Raw genomic sequence first — 24,106 nt, 5'->3', positions numbered from 1 at the left:
TGGGGGAATGGAGGCCAGTGGTGGGGGCACTTTGGGGTGCCCCACTGAGACCAGCCGTGCTGGGGATGGTGGCTTGCAAATCCCAAAGCCAGAACTGGCTACAAAGGCTTCTGTCCCCTTTCTGAGGTAGAGGCAAGGGGCAGTGGGTCCAGGACAGTGAATACCGTCACAGCTGGGTGGGGAGGGGAACAGGAAGGGTAGGGGACAGGTGGGGAGGGAGAGTGTGGCATTTCTTTTGCTGAGACTGCGCAGATTTTGCTGGAAGGCGCCCATGCGTTCTCATCACCCAGCAGTGTGAGGAGGGTCACAGGTACCCTCCTCCTGGATAGAAGGCCCAGGTATGGATGTCAAACAGGGCCACTCTGGAGACACAAGTGGCCATCTCGGGGTCAGGCTCAGAGCCAGCAGTTCCCGCAGGCATCTCGTCAGGCCTCAGCCTCTACAGACAGGACGCAGAGGCCTCTCACTGGCCCCAAGGTGTGGCCAGCACGGAGATACCTGGGCCCGCGGCCTGGGGTGTGTGGTGCAGGAGAGGCCTGGGGTGGGGGCCACTGAGGGACGGGCTGCATTTCAGGTGGAGACGACCCTGGCCGGGAGGACCTCAGGGAGAAAGGGTCGGATGTGTGTGTCCGGGGTGGCAGGAGCCCCTGCCTTGGCCTCAGCGAAAGGAAAAGGTGCTCCCATCTGGCAGGGCACGGGGTCAAGCAGCAGAGTCCAAACGGAGCACCGCAGCTGGCCGGGCTCTGCCCTCCTGCCAGGACCCCGCCCCCATCACCTCCCAGGGAATGGACTCCAGAGGCAATGGCCAAAGACGTGAAATCACTGTGTGGAGTTTATTGGCTGTGATTCCATCCGGAGAGAACACAGGCAGCGGCCCCGACATGCAGGAGGAGGCGCAGGCGTCGGGACAGACGGACGGAGGGCGTCCACGGCTATACTAAGCTCGGCGCTGCGGGCCGCACGCGCTGAGGATGGGATGCGAGTTTCTACCAGACGACGCCCGGTCTGCTCAGAGCTGGCTTTTTAAAGTGTGGAAACAGGCATTAAAAAAAGACGAGGAACCCGGAGGGGTCGGGGCGCAGGGTGGACGGCGGGGGACAAAGGGCTTCAGGGGCCAGGGGTCAGTATTGCAGTCTAGTCATATGGCTTCTCTAAGGAGCGGGGGAGGGCCGCGCCCCTGGCCCGGACACTGGACACGATGAAAATTTATGTGGACAGAAAGGGCCCTGGGGACCCAGGAGACAAGCTTTCTGTCAAGATAAAACTCTTCACAGACAGAAGACCTCATTTACCTGAGATTCAACATATTGTGATGCAAATTAAACAAGGGGGGCCGGGGAGCGCTGGGAGGCCCACGGCCGCTTCTGGGGAGCCGGCTGGGCTGGCGGCTGGGACGCCCCTTCGAGGGCCTGCAGGGCGGAGGTGGCTGAGGGTCGGGGCTAGTCTTCCGGGCCACACACTCCGGCAGGCGCGCAGCGCTCGGCCCCCGGGCTCCGGGCCGCCTCCCGGTTCTGACTGGAGGTGCGGGTGTTCAGAGGCTGCGGGCACCCCCACCCCCAGCAGCCTCGGAGGGACAGGAGGCGCCGGCCAGAGAAAGGGATGGGTTCGCTGGGCCCGCAGACTCTGGGGTGGGGAGGTAGGGGGGTGGGGGGCAGGGGGGAAGAGAGGTCAGAGAGGGTCCTCCCAAGCCTATTGCTTTGCCTCCCTTCGCGAGAACCGGCCCCGAAGCTCAGCCTTCCAGAGGCGGCGGCCAGGACAGACGGGTGGATGAAGATAAGGGTGAACATGGAGAGCGGTGGCGGCCAGGCCACCAGGTCAGGCAGGTTCAGCAACCCGAGCGTGAGGGTGGGGAGCTCAGGAGGGGCGTCCCGGCCGAACCCTGCGGGGGGAGCCCCAGGCGCCTGCGGCTCGTCACCCACCCCCACCTCCGCCCCGGCTCACAACCGCACCCCCTACTATGGCTGTGCTCCTGAGTTGGGCTCGACAGGCATCCACCAACGCGGACCCTTTCGGTGGCCCTGGCCGTGGGCCCTACTGGGTGGGCGGTGAGGGGCGGAGCGAGAAGGGCTTCCGGGGTCTGGGGGCGAGTCCAGTCCACCCGCTGCCCGAAGAGCAGGGGGCTGTCCCCTCCGAGGTCTCCGGCACAGAAGGCAGCAGCCGTGGGGGGCCAGGCGCGCCTCCCTGGGTGGCGGGGGCGGTTCTGGGAGCGGGTGGGCTGCGAGGTGGGCAAGGCTCCCGAGGCGCGAGGTGGGCAACGGGGCGGATGGACCTAGGGCTATGGCTTATATCAGCGTGGGGGGCTGCGCTCTGCTCCCGGCGGCTCTTCGGGGGCCTCGCGGAGGGCGGGACCGGGGTGGGCGCGGGGCGGGCTGCTGTTCAGCCCGGGCGCTACTTCTTGAAAATGTCCTGCAGCGGCCCAGGCAGGTACTTGATGACCGTGTCCAGGATGCTCTCGTCCTCCTCCTCCGCCGCGTCCCCGCAGCCCGGCGGGATGGCCTTCTTGGGCCTCGTCAGGCTGCCCTCCGAGTTGGCCTCCAGGGCGGCCTGGGCCTCGGCCTCTCGCTCCTCCTTCTTCTTGATGCCGTACTGCGGGGAGGGCGGCGGGTCAGCGCGCGGGCCCCGACCCCGCCCGCCCCCCGCCCGGGAGGGTGCCTGACCGGGCGAGTCCACCCTCCGGCCCGGGCCCCGCCCTCCTGCGGCCCCGCCTCCCGGGGACGCGGGCGGTGTCAGCCCTGCCCCACGGGGCCCAGATCCTCCGTCCGGTGACGTGAAGCCACACTTTTATGTCAAGCACCCTCGGCTGCCGCCAAGAAGCCCCAACCCCCGGAGGGGCACTCTGCACGCCCCGTGTCCCGCAGTCACGTCCAGGTGGGTGTCCTCGAACCCTACCTAGGTGTGCCCTCAGCAACGCCCCTGGGCACCGCTGAGCGCCCCCAGTTCTGGTTTCCTGCGTATCTCTCTGTCCCCAACCTTTTCCAAAATCTCCCCTCAGATTGAAAGGAGTCCCCCCAAATTCATGTCACCTGGAACCTCAGCATGTGACCTTGTTTGCAAACAGGGTCTCTGCAGGTGTAATTAAGGTAAGAACAGAGAGAAGACCTCCCTGCGCTCTAAATCCAGAGCTTCTTTGTAAAAGAAAAGGACACGCAGAGTAGAAAAAGCAAACGTAAAGACTTGGGGACCACCTTGCCACCAGCCAAGGACACGAACAACGCCAGAAGCCCCCGAAACTAGAAGAGGGGGTCCTCACCTCCAGGTTGCAGAGGGAGGACAGTCCTACCAACATCTTGATTTGGGACTTCTAGCCTCCAGAACCAAGAAAATTAATTTCTAGACTAACACCTCACCCAAAGGCCCCTCAGCACCCTCAGCAGCCCTCCTGGACCAAAAAGCCCTGAAGCCTGTGGTCAGAAGGCCTCACCCAAAGGCCCAGGGGAAGACTTCCTGCCTTAGGACTGCTGGGACCAGGTGGGGCCACGCTGGCCTGATGGGTTGGAGACAGAGTTCAGGACCCACCCGAGCTGGGGAGGGGGTGCCCCTTGGTCAGGTCTGAGGTCCTGGGTTACACAACACGGAATGTCCGGAAGCTGAGGCTTTGATGCTGGCGAAGAGAGTGCCGGGAAGCACACTGCAGAGGGCTGCTGGCCCCGGGAAGGGTCCCAGGCCCGCTCATCCCTCCTCACCAGATCCTGCTGGCCCCGGGAAGGGTGCCCAGGCCCGCTCGTCCCTCCTCACCAGATCCTCCTGAAGGAAGCGCTGGGCTGTCACTGGTGCTGCCGGCAGTGGAGGGGGCACCCTGGTCCTCCAAGAAGACCCTTCGCTCTGCTTCCAGATTAGGGGGGTGGCTGTGTCCCACTCCCCAGCTTGCTCTGCACCCATCTCCTCCCTCGAGGTTGTGGGGGGCTTCAGGCGAGGGTGGGGGCAAGGGCTCTTCAGCAGAATCTAAGAGGAGGAATCTGGGCTCCTGGCCGCAGTGACCAGACCAGAGCGTGGGGCCCCAAGGCACTGAGGAAGGAGGGGTAAGGGGTCTGGCCACCCTCCTCAGCAGGGGCCCTAGTGGTCTGAAGGCCCCTCTGCACCCTGGACGAGTCAGGAGCTTGGGAAGGGTCTCCGGGGTTGGGGGAGGGCTCAGGGCAACTGACCAAGAGGGGCCTCCCCACTGAGCACGGACGCCAGCTCAGCCCAGGGCAGAGTCGATGAGCCAGCCAGACTGCAGCCACTTCAAGGGGCACAGCCCTCTTCCTGGGTCACCACAGAGGCCGGTGCCCTGACTCAGGGGGAGGGACACACAGGGTGGAGAGACACACTGCCAGGAATGAGGTCAGACCAGAGAGAGCTTCCCTCCAGCCAGAGGCACAGAGCCCAGCAGTTCCTGCAGCCACAGGACGTCTGTCCCCAACTGGGGTGCAGGTCTGTGCACTGGACCCAGGAGGCCATGGTGGCCAAAGCCCCCCACACACTCAGCCAAGGTGCACACACACGCTCGAGGGAACACGTGGTGCTGGCGGAACAAGCAGGTGACAAGGGGACACGCGCGTAAGGCCAGGAACACATGGTCAGGCAGGGGGTCAGGGAGGGACCTGTGTCACGGTCGTCCCCTCTGGGGTCCCGGAAGGAGACCCCGGGCCCCAAGCCATTCTGAGCCTAAGCCACTCTGGGCAAACCTGAGGGCCACCTTACTCTTTGGGGTCGCTCCCAGAGCCTGGCTTTGATGTGGCCTGGCTGAGCGCCTGTTTGAGACCCCACCCCAGTCCCCCCACCTCAACCCCCTCCCCCCATCCTCCTCAACCACTGAGACAGTACCACTGAGGCCCGCAGGGAGCCCAGGCTGCCAGTGCCCTGGGCAAAGCGGTGCTCCCTAACGGTGAAAGTCAGTGATGTGCCTACACCTGTTATTCTCAACACAAACCTGGGCCATGGGGGCCGGGTCGACTAGGACCCGCCAGCCCAGAGCTTGCTGGAGGGTGGTTCTGGCTCAGAGTTGCTGAACGTGGGTGCAGTGTAAACCAGAAGGCGGGGGTGCAGACCAGGAAGCGGGGACCAGATGACAGAGGCGGGCCAGTCTCCCCCGACCTGGACCCGCGCAGTGTGTCATGACATCATCACGCGCGGGGCCGGGTCAGGGGAGGCACCGCCCACCAGCCCGCAGAGGCAGGAGTCCCGAGTGCAGATGAGGTCTCCCAGGGAGCCGGGGCACATGGCCTGGCCTGACCCCTCGGCCTCCATGTGAGGGACCCCCACCCTCTTCCTTGACCAATCTTGTGAGGTTGGGGGTGGGGGCATAGGGCACCCCACGGGGCACCCCACCCCAGACACCAGGAAGGGGCCGCAGGAAGTGAGTCTGGGGCCTGGGGGCCAGTGAGGGCCATTGGGGGAGCCACCCCTAAAGGTCAGGGGTCCCACCTGTGGGGAGCAGGAGGGAGGGAGGGGGGTCGCCTTGGAAGGCCAGGTAGAGAAGAGCTCTGTAGCCACGGGGGACCAGGCAGGGCCAGGGGACATGATGGGGGGCTTCGTTGGTGGGTAGGGGGCTCCAGGCGCTGAGCTCATGGTCAGGACGTCTGAGGAGAGAGGGCAGTGGTGGCCACCACCCTAGGTGGCCGGGGCAGCCTGTCCTCCCACGGCTGTGCTGTCCACCTCTGGGGTCTTGGGGGCAGGGCGGGCTCCTCTGTTGAGCTGGAGGCTCCTTGGAGGACCAGCACCGAGGCTGTGAGGACCTGGGGCTTTGGGGCTCTAATATCCAGAGTGCATCAGACCCTGAGCTGCCTCCGACCCATGAATGGGGGGCTCACCATCAGCCTGTCTCCCCTGCGCACCCCCAGGCCTGGCCCCCACCTGTCAGACTCAGCTGCGTGTGTTGGTATGCTCCCCAACACACCACACCTTCCCTACAGGCTCCCCCACCAGGACCAAGCCCTGGCCCCCTAGTCCCACCTAATCCTCTGACCACAGAAGCTGTGCTTGGGCCGGTAAGAAAACTGCGGCCCCAGCCCCTGCATGGGGTGGAGCCCGGCTCTGACTCCTGCCCCAGCAGCTGAACTCAGCCGACACCATCGTGCTCCATGGGCGAGTGAGACCAGACCCTGGACGTGCCCAGGAAGGAGGCCTGGGCCCGGCAGGGAGACCGGCCACTGTGGCTGATGGAGCCACGGCGGGTCTGGGGACTGCCAGGGTCCAGAAGCGGCCTGGGGTCTGTGGAGGCAGTTCAGAAGCAAAGGCACTCAGCCCACCCAAGGGGGTCCCAGATGGGGGTGATGCTCGTCTGGGGAAGCAGGACCACTGGCCAAGCGAACCCCGGAGCACCAGGCTAGGGGGCCTTGGGGCTCTGTCAAAGGCTGCAGCCTTCCATGTGGTCGCCCTGGAAGCTGGGGTCCTGAGGGTGGGGGTGGTGAGGGTCACCCTGTCCCCTGGCTTCCCATGGAGCTGCCCTCAGGGTGGGGACACACCCTCCATTTTCACTGGGACTCACTTTGTGACTCCTAAGTCCCACTCGGTTCCCTGAGGAAGAAAAGGACACTGGAGCTGATGCCTGTTCACTCACTTGTTCACTCACTCACTCATTTGCTTAGCATACAAGGGCCAAGTGCAGTCAGAGTTCCTGCCCTCCCTGCAGGGGATGGACAGTGAACAGCAAACCAGTAAAAAGCGTGTGTCAGATGAAGGCTGGCTTAACAGGTGGCTCAGTGGTAAAGAATCTGCCTGCCAAAGCAGGAGGACACAGGAGACTGAGGTTGATCCCCGGGTAGGGAACATCCCTGGAGGAGGAAAAGGCAGCCCACCTGGTATTCTTGCCTGGAGAATCCCACGGACAGAGGAGCCTGGCGGGGTCACAGAGTTGGACACAAGTGAGGGCACAGCCATGCTCCCAGATGAAGGCAGGTGCGGAACAGAGTAAGGCAGGGGAGGAGTGCGGAGGGGACACGGAGGCGGAGCCTCAGGGAGCCCCCGGGGGAGCAGCCAAGCCAAGGCCCTGGGACAGTGGGAGCCCTGAGGGGCAGTGTCCCATGGCCTGGGGCTGGAGCCTCAGGGAGACGGGGCCACTGGACGGCCTGAGGAGGGGAGGGGCAGAAGGGACTTCCTATTAAAGGCAGCCTGAGTGGGCGTTTCTCTGCCTTCTGGCCCCTCCCCACCCATGGCTGCCTCCCTCTCTGCCGTCTGTGTGCTCTTCCTGGCTTTTCCCAAATGGCTCTGAAAGTCTTGAGGTTGGTCCTGGGGGTGAGGGTCTCACGAGCTGCTGCCCCAGCACAATCAACTTGAACTTTCTGCCCAGAAAGGTGTCCAGTGACCAGTGATGGCACACCAAGGTACACCCCGCCCCCATCAACGTGGGGCCCCCGTGGGCCCAGAGGCCTGCAGGCACCCACCCGTCCTCACCGCAGCTTCTGCGTCAGGCAGAGGCCCACGAACCAGGCAGGCAGGAGGGGCTGGGGACTGTGGAGACGCCCTCTGGAGGACCCCTCTGCCCGCGCCCGGCCCCTCCCACAGGCTTCATCCACAGTGTCTGGAAACACTTCCCCCAGGGCCCAGAGACAGGAGAATCAGGGTGGGGGCAGGACAGAACTGAGGCAGCACCCCCAAACTGAGCACCCCCCGGATCTCTGGGTGGAGGGGCCTGGCCCGTGTGGGGCCAAGAGTGGTGCGCAAGGCCCAAGACGCTGTGGACCGTGGGAGGCCACATAGTTCAGGACATTGTGGGGCCCTGGGGAGGGCCCTTCCTTCTCCACCTGGCCCGCAGGCCGGCCCACCCTGAAGGAGGCAGGAGCAGCCGCCCCATGCCTGCCCTTCTGACCCACGAGCTGGGTGGGCACCTGAGGGTGGTCAGTGGACAGGCCCCTGGGGCCCGTAGCTGACAGCCTCCCATGTCTGCCCCTGCTCTGGCCTTGGGTCCCTGCCAGATATGTGCTCATGCCCTGCATACAGAGGAAGGTGCCAGAGGGTTCTGGAAAGATGGCCTCCAGCTCCCAACCCACTCCCAGCCAGCCCACACAGCCACAGACCTGCCCCCCAACACCCTGTCGTTCACCTCGGGGGCCTGAGGCCCACCCAGGCGTGGTCAGGGGCATCCTCCAGCCCAGGATGATTCACCCACCTGCAGCCTGCCCGTGGGGCAGCCCCTGGCCGCCCTGCCCCTCCTCTCCAGAAGGGCCTGCCCTCCAAGTCCGTGGGGGCAGTCCTGGGGGCAGCCACGGGAGCTTGTCCTACAGAAGCCAGCACCCCAGCCCAGGATCCTGGGAGGATGGGGTCCAGCCCCTGCCATCGGGGCCAGAAGGACTCAGGCGGCAGGGTAAGCCCCAGGCCCGGTGAGTGTGTGCAGATGTGAACGCCTCACCCGCCCACCCTCCTCCCTGGGGGTCCCTCCCTGAGGTCAGTTCTGCGAGCTTCAGAGGAGGAGGGGCGGCGGCCCAGCCAGGCTTCACTGAGCCCTCCGGCAGGCAGCACCCCCGCCCGTCCCCGCCCCCGTCCACGCAGGGGTGTGGCGCCAGAGCCGCCGCCGCGCCCACCTTGTCGCGGATGCCCTGCCGCACGGCCTCGCGCTCCGCCTCCATCTTGGCGTACTTGGCCTTGCGCTCCTCCTCCTCCTGCCGCAGCGCCTCCTGCCGCTCCTCCTCCTTCTTGGCGGCATCAGGGTCCTTCTCCTCGTCACCCCCAAGCATCTTGCCCATGTCCTTGGTGGCCCCTGGGCACAGGAAGGCGGGAGTCAGGCCGGGCCCGCCTTCTCCTTGCCCTGCCCTGCGGGCCTCGCTGGTCCAGCAGGGCAGCGGCCTCCAGTGTGGGCTGGAGGAGGCTGTGGTTGTCGGGTGCGACTCCACGAGGGCACCTGCAGGCCTCTGCGCTGCGGTTATGTGTGTGGCTGTGGCTGTGTGTGGCTTTGTGTGTGTGGTTGTGTTTGTGTGTCTGTGGGTGGTTGTGTATGTTTCTGTGGGTGGTTGTGTGTGTCTGTGGGTGCTTTTGTGTCTGTGTGTGGTTGTGTGTGATAATGTGTGTGTGCCTGTGGGTGGTTGTGTGTGTGTGTGTGGTTGTGTCTATGGTTGTATGTGTGTCTGGGTGGCTGTGTGTCTGTGAGTGGTTGTGTGCGTGTGTCTGGTTGTGTGTGTTTCTGTGGGTGGCTATGTGTGTGGCTGTGGCTGTGTGTGGTGTTGTGTATGTGGTTGTGTTTGTGTGCCTTGGGCAGTTGTGTGTGTGTGTGGTTTTGTGTGTGGTTGTGTTTGTGTTCCTGTATGTGGTTGCTGTGTATGTCTGCATGCAGTTGTATGTGTGTACATCTGTGGGCGGTTGTGTGTGTGGTTGTGTGCATGTCTGTATTTGTGTGTGTGTGTGGTTTTGTGTGTGTGGTTGTGTTTGTGTGTCTGTGGGTGGTTGTGGTTGTTTGTGGGGGTGGTTGTGTGTGTCTATGATTGTGTGTGATAGTGTTTGTGTGCCTGTGGGTGGTTGTATGTGCCAGTGTATGGCTATGTGTGTGTGGCTGTGTGTGTGTGGGTGGCTGTGTGTGCGTGATTGTGTTTGTGTGCCTGTGTGTGGTTGTATGTGTGGTGTGTCTGTGGGGGTATGTGTGGTGTGTCTGTGTGTGGTGGTGGGGTGGCTCTGTGTGTGGGCTGTTGTGTGTGTTGGTGGCTCTGTGTGTGGCTCTGTGTGTGTATGTGTGGTGTGTCTGTGTGTGGTGGTGGGGTGGCTCTATGTGTGGGCTGTTGTGTGTGTCTGTGTGTGGTTGTGTGTGGTGGTGGGGTGGCTCTGTGTGTGGGGGCTGTTGTGTGTGTCTGTTGGTGGCTCTGTGTGTGTCTGTGTGGTTGTATGGTGTGTGTGCTGTCTGGGTCCTGGGTGCAGCTGGTGGGGTGGCTGAGTGTGTGGCTGTGTGGCAGGGCGGGGGCGGCCCTGGCCCAGAACTGCTGGTGGCCGCATGTGGCAGCCCCAAGGCCCTAATTTGTCTGCCTCGCCAGCAGCCACTTTCCTCATGAGCGCCTGATTCACAGGCGGCAACAAACACCTCCTCGGACGTCCCTGTGGCTCGGCCCGGGGACAGAGACGTGTAATTACAGCTGTAGCGCCCCCGACACAGGGGCACCGCAGGGAGAGGGCACAGCAGTCAGCGCTGCAGGTCAGCCGGTCTCAGGCCGGGCGGCCGGCCCCACAGGAGTGCCCTGCCCACTGCACGCCGCCGGCAGGAGCGAGCCCCGCGTGCTCCCTGGGAACCAGCCTGCGTTCCGAGGGGCCCCTGGCCCGGGTTGTCTGGTCTCTGCCGGGCCCACTCTGTCCTCTCATCCTGGGATGGCCCCTCCCAGGCGCGGCTGGAGGCTGGCTTAGTCCACACCCCGGGAATGAGGGGGGTCTGACTCCACCACCCCCCACCCGTATCCAGTGGTGCCCCCGCCAGCCCTGTCCCACCCTGATTCATCCCCGTGTCCCGTAGCTCCAGGGCGCTGTCCTGGGTACGGTGTACGGGGGCTCCTATTCTACTCCGAGGCTGCACAGGTCCATGCAGCTCAGAACTGGGAGAGACCCTGGCCTGCGGACACCTGTGGGTCTCACTCCCGCCCCTGTGGGCAAAAGGAGCCTGGTGGTGGGAAGGGGGCACCGGCCCATTGAGTGCTCTGAGCTGAAATCTAGACGTCTGTCGGGCTAGCCTTCCCAGCTGCTGAGACTACTGCCAGGTCACAGGGTCGCTGTGGGGGCAGGGAGCCTGCCCGGCTGGGGCTTGGCGATGGCACAGCTCCAGATGCAGACAGAAACCAGGAGCTTCATGTCAGTTTCCACCCACGTCTGCAAAATTCTGCAAAGGAGACTGTCTGCCGGTGGCTGGAGGGAAACTGGGTCGGGAGCAGAGCCGCAGACTCGCTGTGCTCAGCTCCTAGGACAGGCGGCCGGGATCTCTCTGCCTCGCTGTCTGTCGCCCCGGCAGGCAGTGCTGGTGGGGGCAGTGGGGAGGGGCTGGGCAGGAGAGCCCCGACCCCTGGGCAGCTGCAGCCTTCCCAGCCTCCCTGGCAGAGGGGCCACCAACAGCATTGTTGGGCGGCTTTCACTCAAGTCTCCCCTCTTGACCGAGCTCACTCATACTAATGTGAGAGTGACTGACAGCTCTCTCCCGCATGGGAAGGACTGGCGTCAAGGGCAGAGACGTGAACAGTCTTGCCTGCACCTCTCTTCCGATGGAAAGTGCGTGAAGGCTGGGGTGGGGGCTGGAGGAGCCACGCCAACTAGGTGATTTGTCCCCAAACCTGCTCCTCCGACGCACCGTGTGCGCTCCAGGCCTAGTGATCACACAGGCATTTACTGAGCACCAGCTGTGCGCCGAGCTCCGCGCAGCAGGCGAGCTGGCCCTGCCCCATTGGAGCTCTGGGCTGGTCTGCGCCACCTGCCCAGCAGCCAGAGAAGGCTCAGGGGAGCGACTCCAGCAAACCAGGGGTGCTCCGGGAGGCTGGTGGCCTCTCCCAGGCCGAGGGCAGGAGACCAGAGGTCACCCCACCGTGGTGAGACACGCCAGCACCGATGCCGGGCCCTCCCTGTGCTCTCTGCCCGTGGCCCCGATCCTGCCTTCACGCAGTGCCCGCATGCCGCCTTGACAGCGTTTGCAGGTGAGCTGTCCCACGCAGTTGCACTCAAGGCCCAGACGGAGAGCCGCAGCCCGAGCCTCCCAAATCCAGGCCTTGCTGGCCACATAGGGGTGCGGGCATAGGGGTGCGGGCTGCAGGAGCCAACGCCATCCATCCCTCACTCTCGTCTGAGCCTCGGTTGCCTGGGTGACTCGGCAGGGGAATGCCAGGGCAGGGGTAGCCGATCCCACCCCCCCTCGACAGTCAGGTAAAGCCCCTGGGGACAACTTCAGTGCAGGATGAGGTGCGGGCACTTCTCTCCCCTGGAGCAGGTCCCGTATTTGGGTGGGCAGGTTATGCACAAACCCAACAACTAGAGCGAGCTCTCTAGAACAGTGCTCACAAAGGCCCTGACCAGGAGACACCTCGACGGAGAAGCAGGAGGAGGCGGGACCCCCGCCCAGTGGGCCGTGTGGGGGACACAGCGCGGTGCTCCAGGGCGAGGAGCCCAGGTGACCTGAGTGGGCAGGCCGCCTGCAGACACAGACACACACACGGGGGACCTGCCCACGCTGCCGGTGACGGAGGGCCTCAGAGCCCTGAGAAGAGAGCCCGGTGCCCGGGGTGAATGAGCTCCTCCGGCGAAGCATGAACCTCGACTCACATGACACCACAGATTTTTATTAGTTATCAGCCTGGATATCAACCCAAAATAAAAGTGGGCAAAGATAAACAGCCCTCCCACCCTCAGTCAGCACACGCTGTTACCTGAAGTGAACTGATGCGCTTTTTGGCTTCTGTATTGTCAGCCTCTGCCAACAGAAGGTCGGTGCCAGGACAGCAGGGATCCTGACCAGCGCGGGGCCGTCCTCCTTACGACTGGAACGGTGCCAGACACAAGGCAGGCGCCCAGTGAACACTTGTCAGATAACGAGTTTTGAACATTTACCAGCTATGCCTCACGTGCTCAGCCGCAGACAAAACCTAGCAAACCCTTCAGCTGACATCACGGTCCATGTGAAATACTGAATCCTTGCCTCAGCTCACTAATAAGCAAAGGACATCACAGTCGCCTTGTACTGGAGGGCCTGGCCGTTGGACTAAGACAAGAAAAGACAGAGAGGCATAAAGATTGAAAAGGAAGAAGTAAAACTGTCTTTTTAAACAAATAACATATGATCTGTATAGAAAAGTTGGAGTCTGCAAAACCATGCTAGAACGAAAAAGTGGTTCCAGCAAGCTCACAAGATTAATAAACAGCAAACAAATGGCCGCTAAGTGTTAGCAGCTGACAGTGGGAAATGAAGTCTGAAAAACAATTCCATCAGCAATACCGAGGAAAACATAAAATATCTGTGACTACATTTTTAATACATGTGGAAGCCTGTTTTACCTAAGTCTACAAAATTGTTGAGAGAAATTTTAAAAGACCTAAATGAATAGAGAGATACACCATGTTCATGGGCTCAGCATCACTATGATGTCAATTTTCCCTAGATTGATCTATGGATTCAATGTAATCCCAAACAAAATGCAAATGGGCTTTTTGAGCAAATCTACCAGCTGATTCTAAACTTTACATGGAAATGGCAAAAGACTTGGAATAGACAAAACAGTTTTGCAAAAGAGCAACTTTAGAGGACCCACCCCTCTGTTTCCAAGGTCTACTGTAATCAAGAAAGTGTACGGTTGACAGGAGACTGGATGTGTGGACCCGTGGGATACGATGGATGGTCCAGAAATAACCCCCTTGTGTCCGTTCAGGTGAGTTTCTGACAAAGCCACCAAGGGAATTCAGTGAAGAAAGGCCAGTCTCGGCGCAAGCAGCACTAAACCACGAGGTATTCCTCTGCAAACAAGCAAACACATACATGTCTGCTCTAAACTCACACCTTATATAAAGCTCAGTAACAGACCTAATGGAAAAGAGAAAAGTATAAAATTTCAAGAAGAAAGCATAAGAGAAAAATATTTGTGACTTTGGCTTAGGCAGAAATTTCTTACGTAAGTGACAAAAAAGCATGAGCCTTAAAAGAAAAAAATGATAGATTCGACTTCATCAACAAAAAACTTTTGTTCATAAGGCACTGTTAAAAAAAAAAGAAAAAAGGCAAGGCTGAGAGAATATACTTGCAGACCACTGGTCTTATAAAGCCTTATACCCAGTAAAGAACTCTTACAATCCAAGGATAAGAACACAGACCACCTGATTTTAAAAACAGACAACAGATCTGAGTAGACACTTCACCAGAGAAGAGATGCAGATGGCAAGTAAGCACCTGAAAAGATGTGCTCGACAAAGAGCTGACCAACAGGGTGCAAACTGAACTCCGGGGTGAGACCGCCAGGCGCCCGCTCGAGTGTCCTGGACTGAACACGGCAGGTGCCGGGGGGCCAGGGAGGAGCCGGGACCCCAGCCCGCCCCCGGTGGGCTGCTGCTCGTGCGGCAGCTGGAAGACAGTTGGGCTGTCTCCTACGATTAAATGCGCGTCACCACGTGACCCAGCAATCCTGCTCCTGGGCGTTTGCCCAGAGAAGCAGAGACGTAGGTTCACCTGCACCTGTGGCCTGATCTGCATGAGCCCAGACAAGAGGCCCCTCAACACCTGTCAGCAGGTGAATGGACGCAGAGGCCAGGCCGTCCGGACACTGAGGTTCTCCGCCACGTGGAGGAATCTCACAACCTTTGTGCAGTATGAACAGCCAGGCACAAGTTACATGATTCCATTTATATAAACAGCAGTGCAAATCGGTGTATGGTGACCACGAGTGCAGCGGGGGTTCCTGGGCCCAGGGCCGGGGTGGGGGCTGCACAGGACCACGCCATAGTCAGCACCCAGGGAACCACAGTCCCAGCCAGCGCTCAGCCAGCGTCGACCACGTCACAACCAAAACGAGGGAAAAGCCCACGGATGACCAGCGGGCGCTTACACAGACCATCTTCCCAGCCACCGCCCGGCCAGATGACAAGCACTGCAAAGAAGGCCAGGCCCATAACTCTGTAAATTTGAGTTTTAGGAATATGTACTTAATGAACCCTTAAGTTGAAGAGGAAATAAAAACTGAAATTGTGAAAACTCGTAGAAAGCAAAGAAAAATAAGCACTTTCTGTCTAAACAAGATCCATGGCTAAAACTGTTTTGGGGGGAAAACTATAACCTTTAATTTCAAAGACGAAAAAGAGAAAGTTTAGGAACTTCATTATTACCTTTAAATAATTAAAACAACAAACAACCCGAAATAAGGCAGAGAGGATTAATAAAACAGCAGCTGTAACCGCAGAAGACACACAAGGGAGCAGACAAGCCCCGTGAAGCCAGCAGCGTGCACACGGGCCTCCTGTAAACGGTCAGCGTGGCTCGGAAGGGTTGACCGAGTCCCAGAGGAAATAAACCAAGGAGGACTGCACTGTAAAAAGAGATGGAACTCTCTCTCTCTCCTCACCCACCTCTTTTGCCAGTGACGTGACCGTGTAAGTAAGTGTTAGTCACTCAGTCATGCTCGACTCTTTGCAACCCCATGGACTGCAGCCCACCAGGCTCCTCTGTCCATGGGATTTTCCAGGCAAGGATACTGGAGTGGGTTGCCATTTCCTTCTCCAGGGGCTCTCCCCGACCCAGGGATTGAACCCGGGTCTCCTATACTGCAGGCAGATTCTTTACCGACTGGCCTATAAGGGAAGCCCAAAGAAACTCATGACATACCAGTGAAAACCCACCAAAACTAATCATAGAAAGTGGCAGAATGGCAAGTGCAATATTTATGGATAAAAATTAATTTAAAACTTCACCTCATACTATCAGAAACAAGCTAGAAACATCAATGGAGACAGTGGTCTGCTGCTGCTGCTAAGTCACTTCAGTCGTGACTGACTCTGTGCGACCCCATAGACGGCAGCCCACCAGGCTCCCCGTCCCTGGGATTCTCCAGGCAAGAACACTGGAGTGGGTTGCCATTTCCTTCTCCAATGCATGAAAGTGAAAAGTCAAAGTGAAGTCGCTCAGTCATGTCCGACTCTTTGCGACCCCATGGACTGCAGCCTACCAGGCTCCTCCATCCATGGGATTTTCCAGGCAAGAGTACTGGAGTGGGGTGCCATTGCCTTCTCCAAGACAGTGGTCTACTTACAGTAATTATATAAACATAAAAAACACTCAGGAATATGTTTAACAGAGAACTCTATGGTGGGCTTCCCTGGTGGAGCGGTAGATAAGAACCTGCCTGCCAACGCAGGAGACATGGGTTTGATCCCCAATCCCAGAAGATCCCACAGGCCACAGAGCAACTCAGCCCAAGAGCCACCACAAGAAGCCACCACGGGAGCTCCCACAAGAGCCGGCCACAGGAGCTGCCTTGGGAGCGCCCACAAGAAGCCGCCACGGGAGCCGCCACGAGCAGCCACCATGGGAGCCGCACGGGAGCCCCCATGAGAAGCCACCACGAGAAGCTGCCACAGAGCCGCCACGGGAGCTGCCAGGAACAGCACCACGAGGCCCACCACGGGAGCCCCCATGAGAGCCGGCCACGGGAGCCACCTCAGGAGCCCCCACGAGCAGCTGTCACGAGAAGCCACCACGGGACCCGCCACAGGAGCCGCCACGAGGAGCCACCGTGGGAGCCACCATGAGCACCCACCACAGGAGCCACCACTAGAGCAGCCACAGGAGCCGCCACGGGCACCGCCATGAGGAGCCGCCACGGGAGCTGCCACAGGAGCCGCCATGAGCAGCACTGTGAGAGCCGCCATGAGGAGCCCGTGTGCTGCAGGGACAAGGCGCACCTGCTTGCTGCAGCCAGAGAAGCCCACACATCAAAGGAGACCCAGCCCAGCCAAAGACAAAAACATAAAGATAAAAAGAGAAGGAAATCTATGGCTCCTGCACCTCCCTAAAAGTGACGGCTCTGCACAGATGCTCGAGACCCTGGGGGCCCCAGGGAAGGCACGTCGGGAAGGGCCGGCTCCTCCCAAGTTAGCGCAGGACCGTGTGCAGCCTGCTCATGCTGCCACGGAAACACCACAGTCCTCCTCCCTTGGGGGTCGGCATGAAGCTAAGCTTCATGCAGCAGATCGGATGTCAGAGGAGAGCTGATCCAGGTCCCTTTAGGATAGAAACTCTCTCTGCTGTGTCCCGGGGACAGCGAGGAGGCCACTGACTGGAGACGCTTTAAGAGGGGAGCCCAGGAAGGTACCCCAGGGTCTGTGGGAGGCGTGCTCCTGGCGGCTCAGGCCAACAGGCACACTCTTAAGCCCCTTCAGGGTCTGCCCACCCATCCACCTGCGCGTCTCCTCCTACCTCCTCCCAACAAGCCACATCCCTCCCTGGGGAGCCACTGCCCGTGGCTGCTGACTGGCCGGTTTGTTTCAGCCGTGGCCCCAGCAGACGGCAGGACACAAGGCTCCATCTCGGGAGAACGGCCACACGGGCCCGCTGCCCCATGTCAGGGGTCCCAGGGGCCTGCGAGTGGGAGGAGCCCCATGCACTACGAGGGCCCAGTGCAGACGAGGAGAAAAAGGCCTACGTGTGGCTTCAGACACTTCTTCATTGATTGTCTAAAGATAGAAAAAGAAGGGCAGGTTACAAACCAGGTTCACACCAAACTGAAATCCTCAACAAACAAACAAAAACCAGCCCGTGTTTTTTCCAGACTCTCGTGGAATGTTCACCAAGGGCAGCCGGATGTTTGTCCACACCACGATGAGCAACCGCCTCACACAACTGGAGTGGCCATTACTTAAAACACACACCAAACCCGAACCGTCCCAGGAAGCAGCGAGCGTTGGCCGGGACCCGGAGCACCGGGGCCTGTTCACTGTTGGGGGGGCATGAAGCGGAGCAGCTGCTGGAGAGCAGTGTGGAACTTCCTCAAAGATTAAACTCAGAACTGCCACAGGGTGAAGCAGAGCCACTTCCGGGCATAAACCCAGAAGAGCTGAAGGCAGGAGATGCACGCGCCGCGTGCTCACAGCAGCAGTGTCACAGCAACCAAAGGTGGACACGACGGAGCGCCCACGCGCAGGTGAGGGGCGAACACAGCGTGGCCCATCCGCACAGTGGACGCTGTTCACCCCTAAAGAGGGATGAGACTCCACCACACGCTACAGCACACGCACCCTAAAGACATCACGCTGAAGGAGATACACCAAATACAAACGAACAGACCTGCCCGATTCCACTTATGCAAGGGCCCTAAAGCAGACAAAGTCAGAGACAGAAAGGAGAAGGGGTGCCTGGGGCTGGGGGCCGGGGAGTCGGTGTTTAATGAGGACAGAGTTCAGTTTGGGAAGATGGAGAAGTTCTGGAGTGGATGGAGGTGGTGGCTGCGAGGCAATGGGCATGTAGTTAATGCCACTGAAGTGTGCGCTTAAGAATAGCTAAAATGGCAGATTTTATGTGGTGTATGTTTTAGCACGATAAAAAAAGAGAAGTACAAATTTAAATTGATTCATAATCCCACATCTCAAAAGAAATATCAGGCTGCAGAAGCAACCTGAACACAATTTCAGAGTATTAACAGGAATGACACCAAGCATCTGAAGGCCTCAGGCAAACAGCAGGAGCAGCAGGGAACCTGGGGGCAGGGCCCCCCCACCCTGCAGACCCCCCCACCCTGCAGACCCCCCCACCCTGCAGACCCCCCGCCGCACACGCGGCTCTCTCTAACGCGCAAGCGCAGGTGAAGTCGCAGCCACTGTGTTCTGGGAGCTGGAGCGTAAGGTGGGGTCTAGTGAGACCGGTGGGGCAGCCCCCTGCACCCACCCCTGGACTGCGGCTGAGGGAGGGCTTAGGGGACAGCAGGGCCCTGCCCCGGGGACGCGGAGCTTCAGACGAGGGTGTGGCCGTGGCTGGGCGCATTGCCGGGAGCGCTGCCAGGAGCGAGGGGGCGGGGAAAGGGCAGAGACCTGGGAGAAAGGCCGCAGATGGGAGGACATTAGAACGGTCAAGTGATACTTTTACCCTCTGTGCCCACACACGTGAAAACCTGAGTGAAGTAGTTTCTTCAAGAAGTGTCAAAATCACAAATGGATTCTTTCAGTCAAGAAGCAGATCATTCTGACGATATTTGGACTGTTCTTGGAAGGGAAAAAAAAAAAAAGAGGGAAATCCTCCCAGTTATTTTTGTGAAATCAGCACGAGAATGACGCCAAAAAAAGTCGGCTGAGTGGGGCTGGGCTCCCACGCGAACAGCTGAGAGACAGGAGGCAAGTTTGGCCCTTCTCACAGAATTCTGCAGGAAGGGTTCATCTTGGGGAATAAAAGGTGGTCTGATCAGTGTAGATATGTGCGGATGCTGTCCGGACCCCTGCACTAACAGAGCAGCAGGGATCTTGGGCTGTCCCCAGGCTCCCCCACCCCAGACCTGGGGTCCTGACACCAACCCTCCTGGGCTGAAGGGCCTCCTCCCTGCAGCCGCGAGGACATGGGACTGAAGCTCTCGCTGTGCCCGTCACTGCCAGCTCCTCGGGCCTGCCTGGAGCCCGGTCAGGAGCTCAGGTGCCTCGGTCCACACGAATGCCATCCCAATGGCAGCCAGCCTCGGTGACACAGCCGGTTTTAGAACAGCTTAATGGAAGTGCAGTGAGCATGCTCTAAACCACGAAATCGGACAGACACATCCACGAACACATCACACAGTCAGGATACAACACACGTCCACCCCCTCAGTTTCTTGGTGGCCCCACGTAAGTCCTCTCGCCACACCACCCACAGATGAGCAGACGACTGACTCCTTTCTCTGCCTGCGCATCTCCACGTGTCCCCCAGAGCCCACAGAGAGGCAGCTGCAGGACAGGCGGCGACCGTGGGGAGGGGCGGGCCACCAAGGGGATGCTTTGCTGACCGTCCGCCCTTCCTCGCCCTTCAGGGCTGAACGAGGGCATGTCCCGTCATCAGGCGACAGACACGGGGTTGCCTCCATTTGGTCTTTGTGGCTAAAGCCACAAGGACGAGTCTCTGTGGGCGCCCGCCCTCCCATGTCTCGTGAGTGGACACCCAGGAGTGGACAGAGTTGTATGGCAAATGGAGTTCTACTTTTCAGGAACTGCAAACTGTTTTCCAAAGCAGTTGTATCACGTTACAGGCCCACCAGTGTGTCCGAGGGCTCCCACTTCTCTGTGTGCCCACCAACACGGCTCCCACCTGTCCCTGTGGTTCCAACCATCCCCAGGGGCCGTGACACGGCCCCTGCATGTCCCTCCTGACCACAGACGTGAGCACCTTCTCACGCGCTTGTACCTTATTTGGTGGAATCTCTATTGAAACCGCTTGCATACCTTCAAAAATAAACTTTCCATTTTGGAACCAACTTAGACTTACTGAAAATCATGAAGGCGGCACACGGAGTTCCCATGTGCCCCCAGCAGGAGACAGGGCTTCCTTCACTGCTAACGCATGCCGTTAGACTGGCCCACCTGCCACAATCGATAAACATTATTGACTGAATTCTGAGATGCCCACCTGAGGCCCACTTTCTGGGCCAGGGTCCCGTCTGGGACCATACACAACAGTCGTCATGTCTCCTTAGACGCCTCTAGGCTGTGGTGTTGTTCCGTTGCTGAGTCGTGTCCAACTCTGGGACCCTGTGTACTACAGCACGCCAGGCTCCCCTGTCCTCCAGCATCTCCCAGAGTGTGCGCAAACGCATGTCCATTGCATCAGTGATGCCATCCAACCATCTCATCCCCTGTCATCCCCTTCTCCTCCTGCCTTCAATCTTTCCCAGCATCAGGGTCTTTTCTAATGAGTCAGTTCTTCCCATCAGGTGGCCAAAGTATTGGAGCTTCAGCTTCAGCATCAGTCCTTCCAATGAATATTCAGGACTGATCTCCTTTAGGATGGACTGGTTGGATCTCCTTGCTGTCCAAGGGTCTCTTGCGTCTTCTCCAGCACCACAGTTTAAAAGCATCAATTCTTTGGTGCTCAGCTTTCTTTATAGTCCAACTCTCACATCCATACATAACTACTAGAAAAACCATAGCTTTGACTAGATGGACCTTTGTGGGCAAAGTAATGTCTCTGCTTTTTAATACTCTGTTTGTCATAGCTTTTCTTCAAAAGGAGCAAGAGTCTTTTCATTTCATGGCTGCAGTCATCATCTGCAGTGATTCTGGAGCCCAAGAAAATAAAGTCTCTCACTGTTTCCATTGTTTCCCCATCTATTTGCCATGGGACTGGATGGGACTGGATGCCATGATCTTAGTGTTTTGAATGTTTAATTTTAAGACAGCTTTTTCTCTCTCCTCTTTAACCCTCATCAAGAGGCTCTTTAGTTCTTCGCTTTCTACCATTAGGGTGTGTATCTGCATATCTGAGGTTGTTGATGTTTCTCCCAGAAATCTTGACTCCAGCTTGTGATTCCTCTAGCCTGGCAATTTGTATGATGTACTCTGCATAGAAGTTAAATAAGCAGGGTAACAATATACAGCCTTGACATACTCCTTTCCCAATTTTGAACCAGTCCATTGTTCCAACCAGTTCTAACTGTGCTTCTTGACGTGCATGCAGGTTTCTCAAGAGACAGGTAAGGTAGTCTGCTATTTCATCTCTTTAAGAATTTTCCACAGTTTGTTGTGATCCACACAGTCAAAGACTTTAGCACAGTCAATGAAGCAGAAACAGGTGTTTTTCGGGAATTCCTTTGCTTTCTCCATGATCCAATGAATGTTGGCAATTTGACATCTGGTTCCTCTGCTTTTTCTCAATCCAGCTTGAACATCTGGAATTTCTCAGTTCACATACTGCTGAAGCCTAACCTGAAGGATTTTGAGAATTACTTTGCTAGCATGGGGAATAAGCACAATTGTTCGGTAGTTTGAGCATTCTTTGGCATTGCCTTTCTTTGGGATCGGAATGAAAACTGAACTTTTCCAATCCTGTGGCCACTGCTGAGTGTTCCAAATTTGCTGGCATGTTGAGTGCAGCACTTTCACAGCATCATCTTTCAGGATTTGAAACAGCTCAGCTGGAATTCCATCACCTCCACTAGCTGTGTTTGTGGTAATGTTTCCGCAGGCCCACTTGACTTCACACTCCAGGATGTCTGGCTCTCAGCGAGTGGCCACACCGTCATGGTCATCCCGTGATTAAGACCTTTCTCGTACATTTCTTACCACCTCTTCTCAATCTCTTCTGCGTCCATTCGGTCTTTACTGTTTCTGTCCTTTATTGTGACCATCCTTGCATGGACTGTTTCCTTGATATCTTCAGTTTTCTCGAAAAGCTCTCTAGTCTTCCCCATTCTATTCTATTCCTTTATTTCTTTCCGTTGTTGATTCAAGAAGGCCTTCTTATCTCTTCTTGCTAGTCCCTGGAATTCTGTTTTCAGATGAGTGTATCTTGCCTTCCCTCCTTTGCCTTTCATCTTTCCATTTCTCAGCTGTTTATAAGGCCTCCTCAGACAGCCACTCGCCTGCTTTCATTCTCTCTCCTTGGGATGGTTCTGGCCGCTGTCCCCTGCGCCGTGTCACACACTTCTGTCCATAGTCCTTCAGGCTGTCAGATCTAAGCCTTGAATCTATTTCTCACCTTCACTGTGGAATCGTGCGGAGTTTGACTTAGGTCATACATGAATGGCCCAGTGGTTTCCCCTGTTTTCTTCAATTTAAGGTGGTTTGAACATTCTTTGGCATTGCATTTCTTTGGGATTGGAATGAAAACTGACCTTAAGCCTGAATTTTTCAATGAGGAGCTCATGATCTGAGCCACAGTCAGCTCCAGGTCTTGTTTTTGTTGACTGTATAAACTTCTCCATCTTCAGCTGTGAAGAACATATCATTCTGATTTCGGTATTGACCATCTGGTAATGTCCATGCGTAGAGTCATCTCTTGGGTTGTTAGAAAATGGTATTTGCTATCACCAGCATATTCTCTTGACAAAGCTCTGTTAGCCTTTGACCTGCTTCATTTTATACTCCCAGGTCAAGCTTGCCTATAATTCCAGGCATCTCTTGACTTCCTACTTTTGCATTCCAACCCCGTATGATGAAAAAGACATCTCTTTTTCAGTGTTAATTTAGAAGGAGTTGTAGGTCTTCGTGCATGCATGCTGAGTCCCATCAGTCATGTCACTCTTTGAGACCCCATGGACTATAGCCTGCCAGGCTCCTCTGTCCACTGGGGGAAATCTGTAGGTCTTCATAGAACCATTCAACTTCAGCTTCGTCAGCATCCATGGTGGGGGCATAGCCTTGGATTACTGTGATGTTGAATGGTTTGCCTTGGAAACAAACTGAGGTCATTCTGTCATTTTTGAGGCTGCACCCAGGTACTGCATTTCAGACTCTTGTTGACTATGAAGGCTACTCCATTTCTTCTAAGGGATTCTTGCTCACAGGAGTAGGTATTAATATAATGGTCATCTGAACTGAATTTGCCTATTCCCATCCATTTTAGTTCACTGATTTCTAAAATGTCAGTGTTTACTCTTGCCATCTCCTGCCTGACCACGTCCAATTTATCTTGATTCATGGACCTAACATGGCTTTCCTGGTGGCTCATATGGTAAAGAATCCACCTGCAGTGCAAGAGACACAGGTTCAATCCTTGGATCAGGAAGATCCCCTGGAGAAGGGAATGGCTACCCACTCCAGTATTCTTGCCCGGAGACTCCCATGGACAGAGGAGGTGAGCCTGGCTGGCTACAGTCCACGGGGTCACAAAGAGCTGGACACGACTGAGCGGCTGAACATGCACACACACACACCTGGACTAAAGATTTACGGAGCACGGCCCCGCCCATCAGAACAAGCCCCAGTTTCCCCCTCAGTCAGTCTCTTCCACCAGGAAGCTTCCATAAGCCTCTTATCCTTATCCATCAGAGGGCAGACAGAATGAAAACCACAGTCACAGAAAACTAACCAAACTGATCACATGGACCAGAGCCTCGTCTAACTCAGTGAAACTGAGCCATGCCGTGTAGGGCCACCCAAGACAGACGGGTCACGGTGCAGAGTTCTGACAAATGTGGTCCACTGAAGAAGGGAATGGCAAACCACTTCAGTATTCTTGCCTTGAGAACTCCATGAACAGTATGAAGAGGCAAAAAGACCATTCAGGTATGACCTAAATCAAATCCCTTACAATTATACATGGAAGTGACAAATAGATTCAAGAGATTAGATCTGATAGACAGAGTGCCTGAAGAACTATGGATGGAGGTTCATGACATTGTACAGGAGGCAGGGATCAAGACCATCCTCAAGAAAAACAAATGCAAAAAAAACAAAATGGTTGTCTAAGGAGGCCTTGGTGCTTCCCTGGTGGCTCAGAGGCTAAAGCATCTGCCTCCAATGCAGGAGACCTGGCTTTGATCCCTGGGTCAGGAAGATCCCCTGGAGAAGGAAATGGCAACCCACTCCAGTATTCTTGCCTGGAGAATCCCATGGATGGAGGAGCCTGGTAGGCTACAGTCCACGCGGTGGCAGAGAGTTGGACACGACTGAGCAACTTCACTTAAGGAGGCCTTAAAAATAGCTGAGAAAAGCAGAGAAGCTAAAGGCAAAGGAGAAAAGGAAAGATAGTCCCATCTGAATGCAGAGTTCCACAGAATAGCAAGAAGAGATAAGAAAGCCTTCCTCAGTGATCAAT

General features: G+C 57.5%; 1 protein-coding gene across 2 annotated transcripts in view; it reads right to left on the bottom strand.

The window, feature by feature from the left end:
- Positions 1–814: 814 nt before the first annotated feature.
- The window catches only part of CPLX1 (complexin 1), a 41,427-nt gene continuing 18,135 nt past the window's right edge, over positions 815–24,106 (bottom strand). For both annotated transcript variants that reach the window (XM_070791981.1, XM_070791980.1), the window contains 2 exons: positions 8,499–8,674; positions 815–2,586 (listed from right to left, as the gene is read on the bottom strand). In XM_070791981.1, coding sequence (XP_070648082.1) covers positions 2,389–2,586; positions 8,499–8,674 — 374 coding nt within the window. In that variant the 3' untranslated portion in view covers positions 815–2,388. The remainder of the gene's footprint in view (positions 2,587–8,498; positions 8,675–24,106) is intronic.

Source organism: Bos indicus, chromosome 6 (assembly GCF_029378745.1).
Source record: "Bos indicus isolate NIAB-ARS_2022 breed Sahiwal x Tharparkar chromosome 6, NIAB-ARS_B.indTharparkar_mat_pri_1.0, whole genome shotgun sequence".
NCBI lineage: Eukaryota > Metazoa > Chordata > Mammalia > Artiodactyla > Bovidae > Bos > Bos indicus.
The sequence above is the reverse complement of the archived record's forward strand: the minus strand, read 5'-3'. Positions and strand labels throughout refer to the sequence as shown.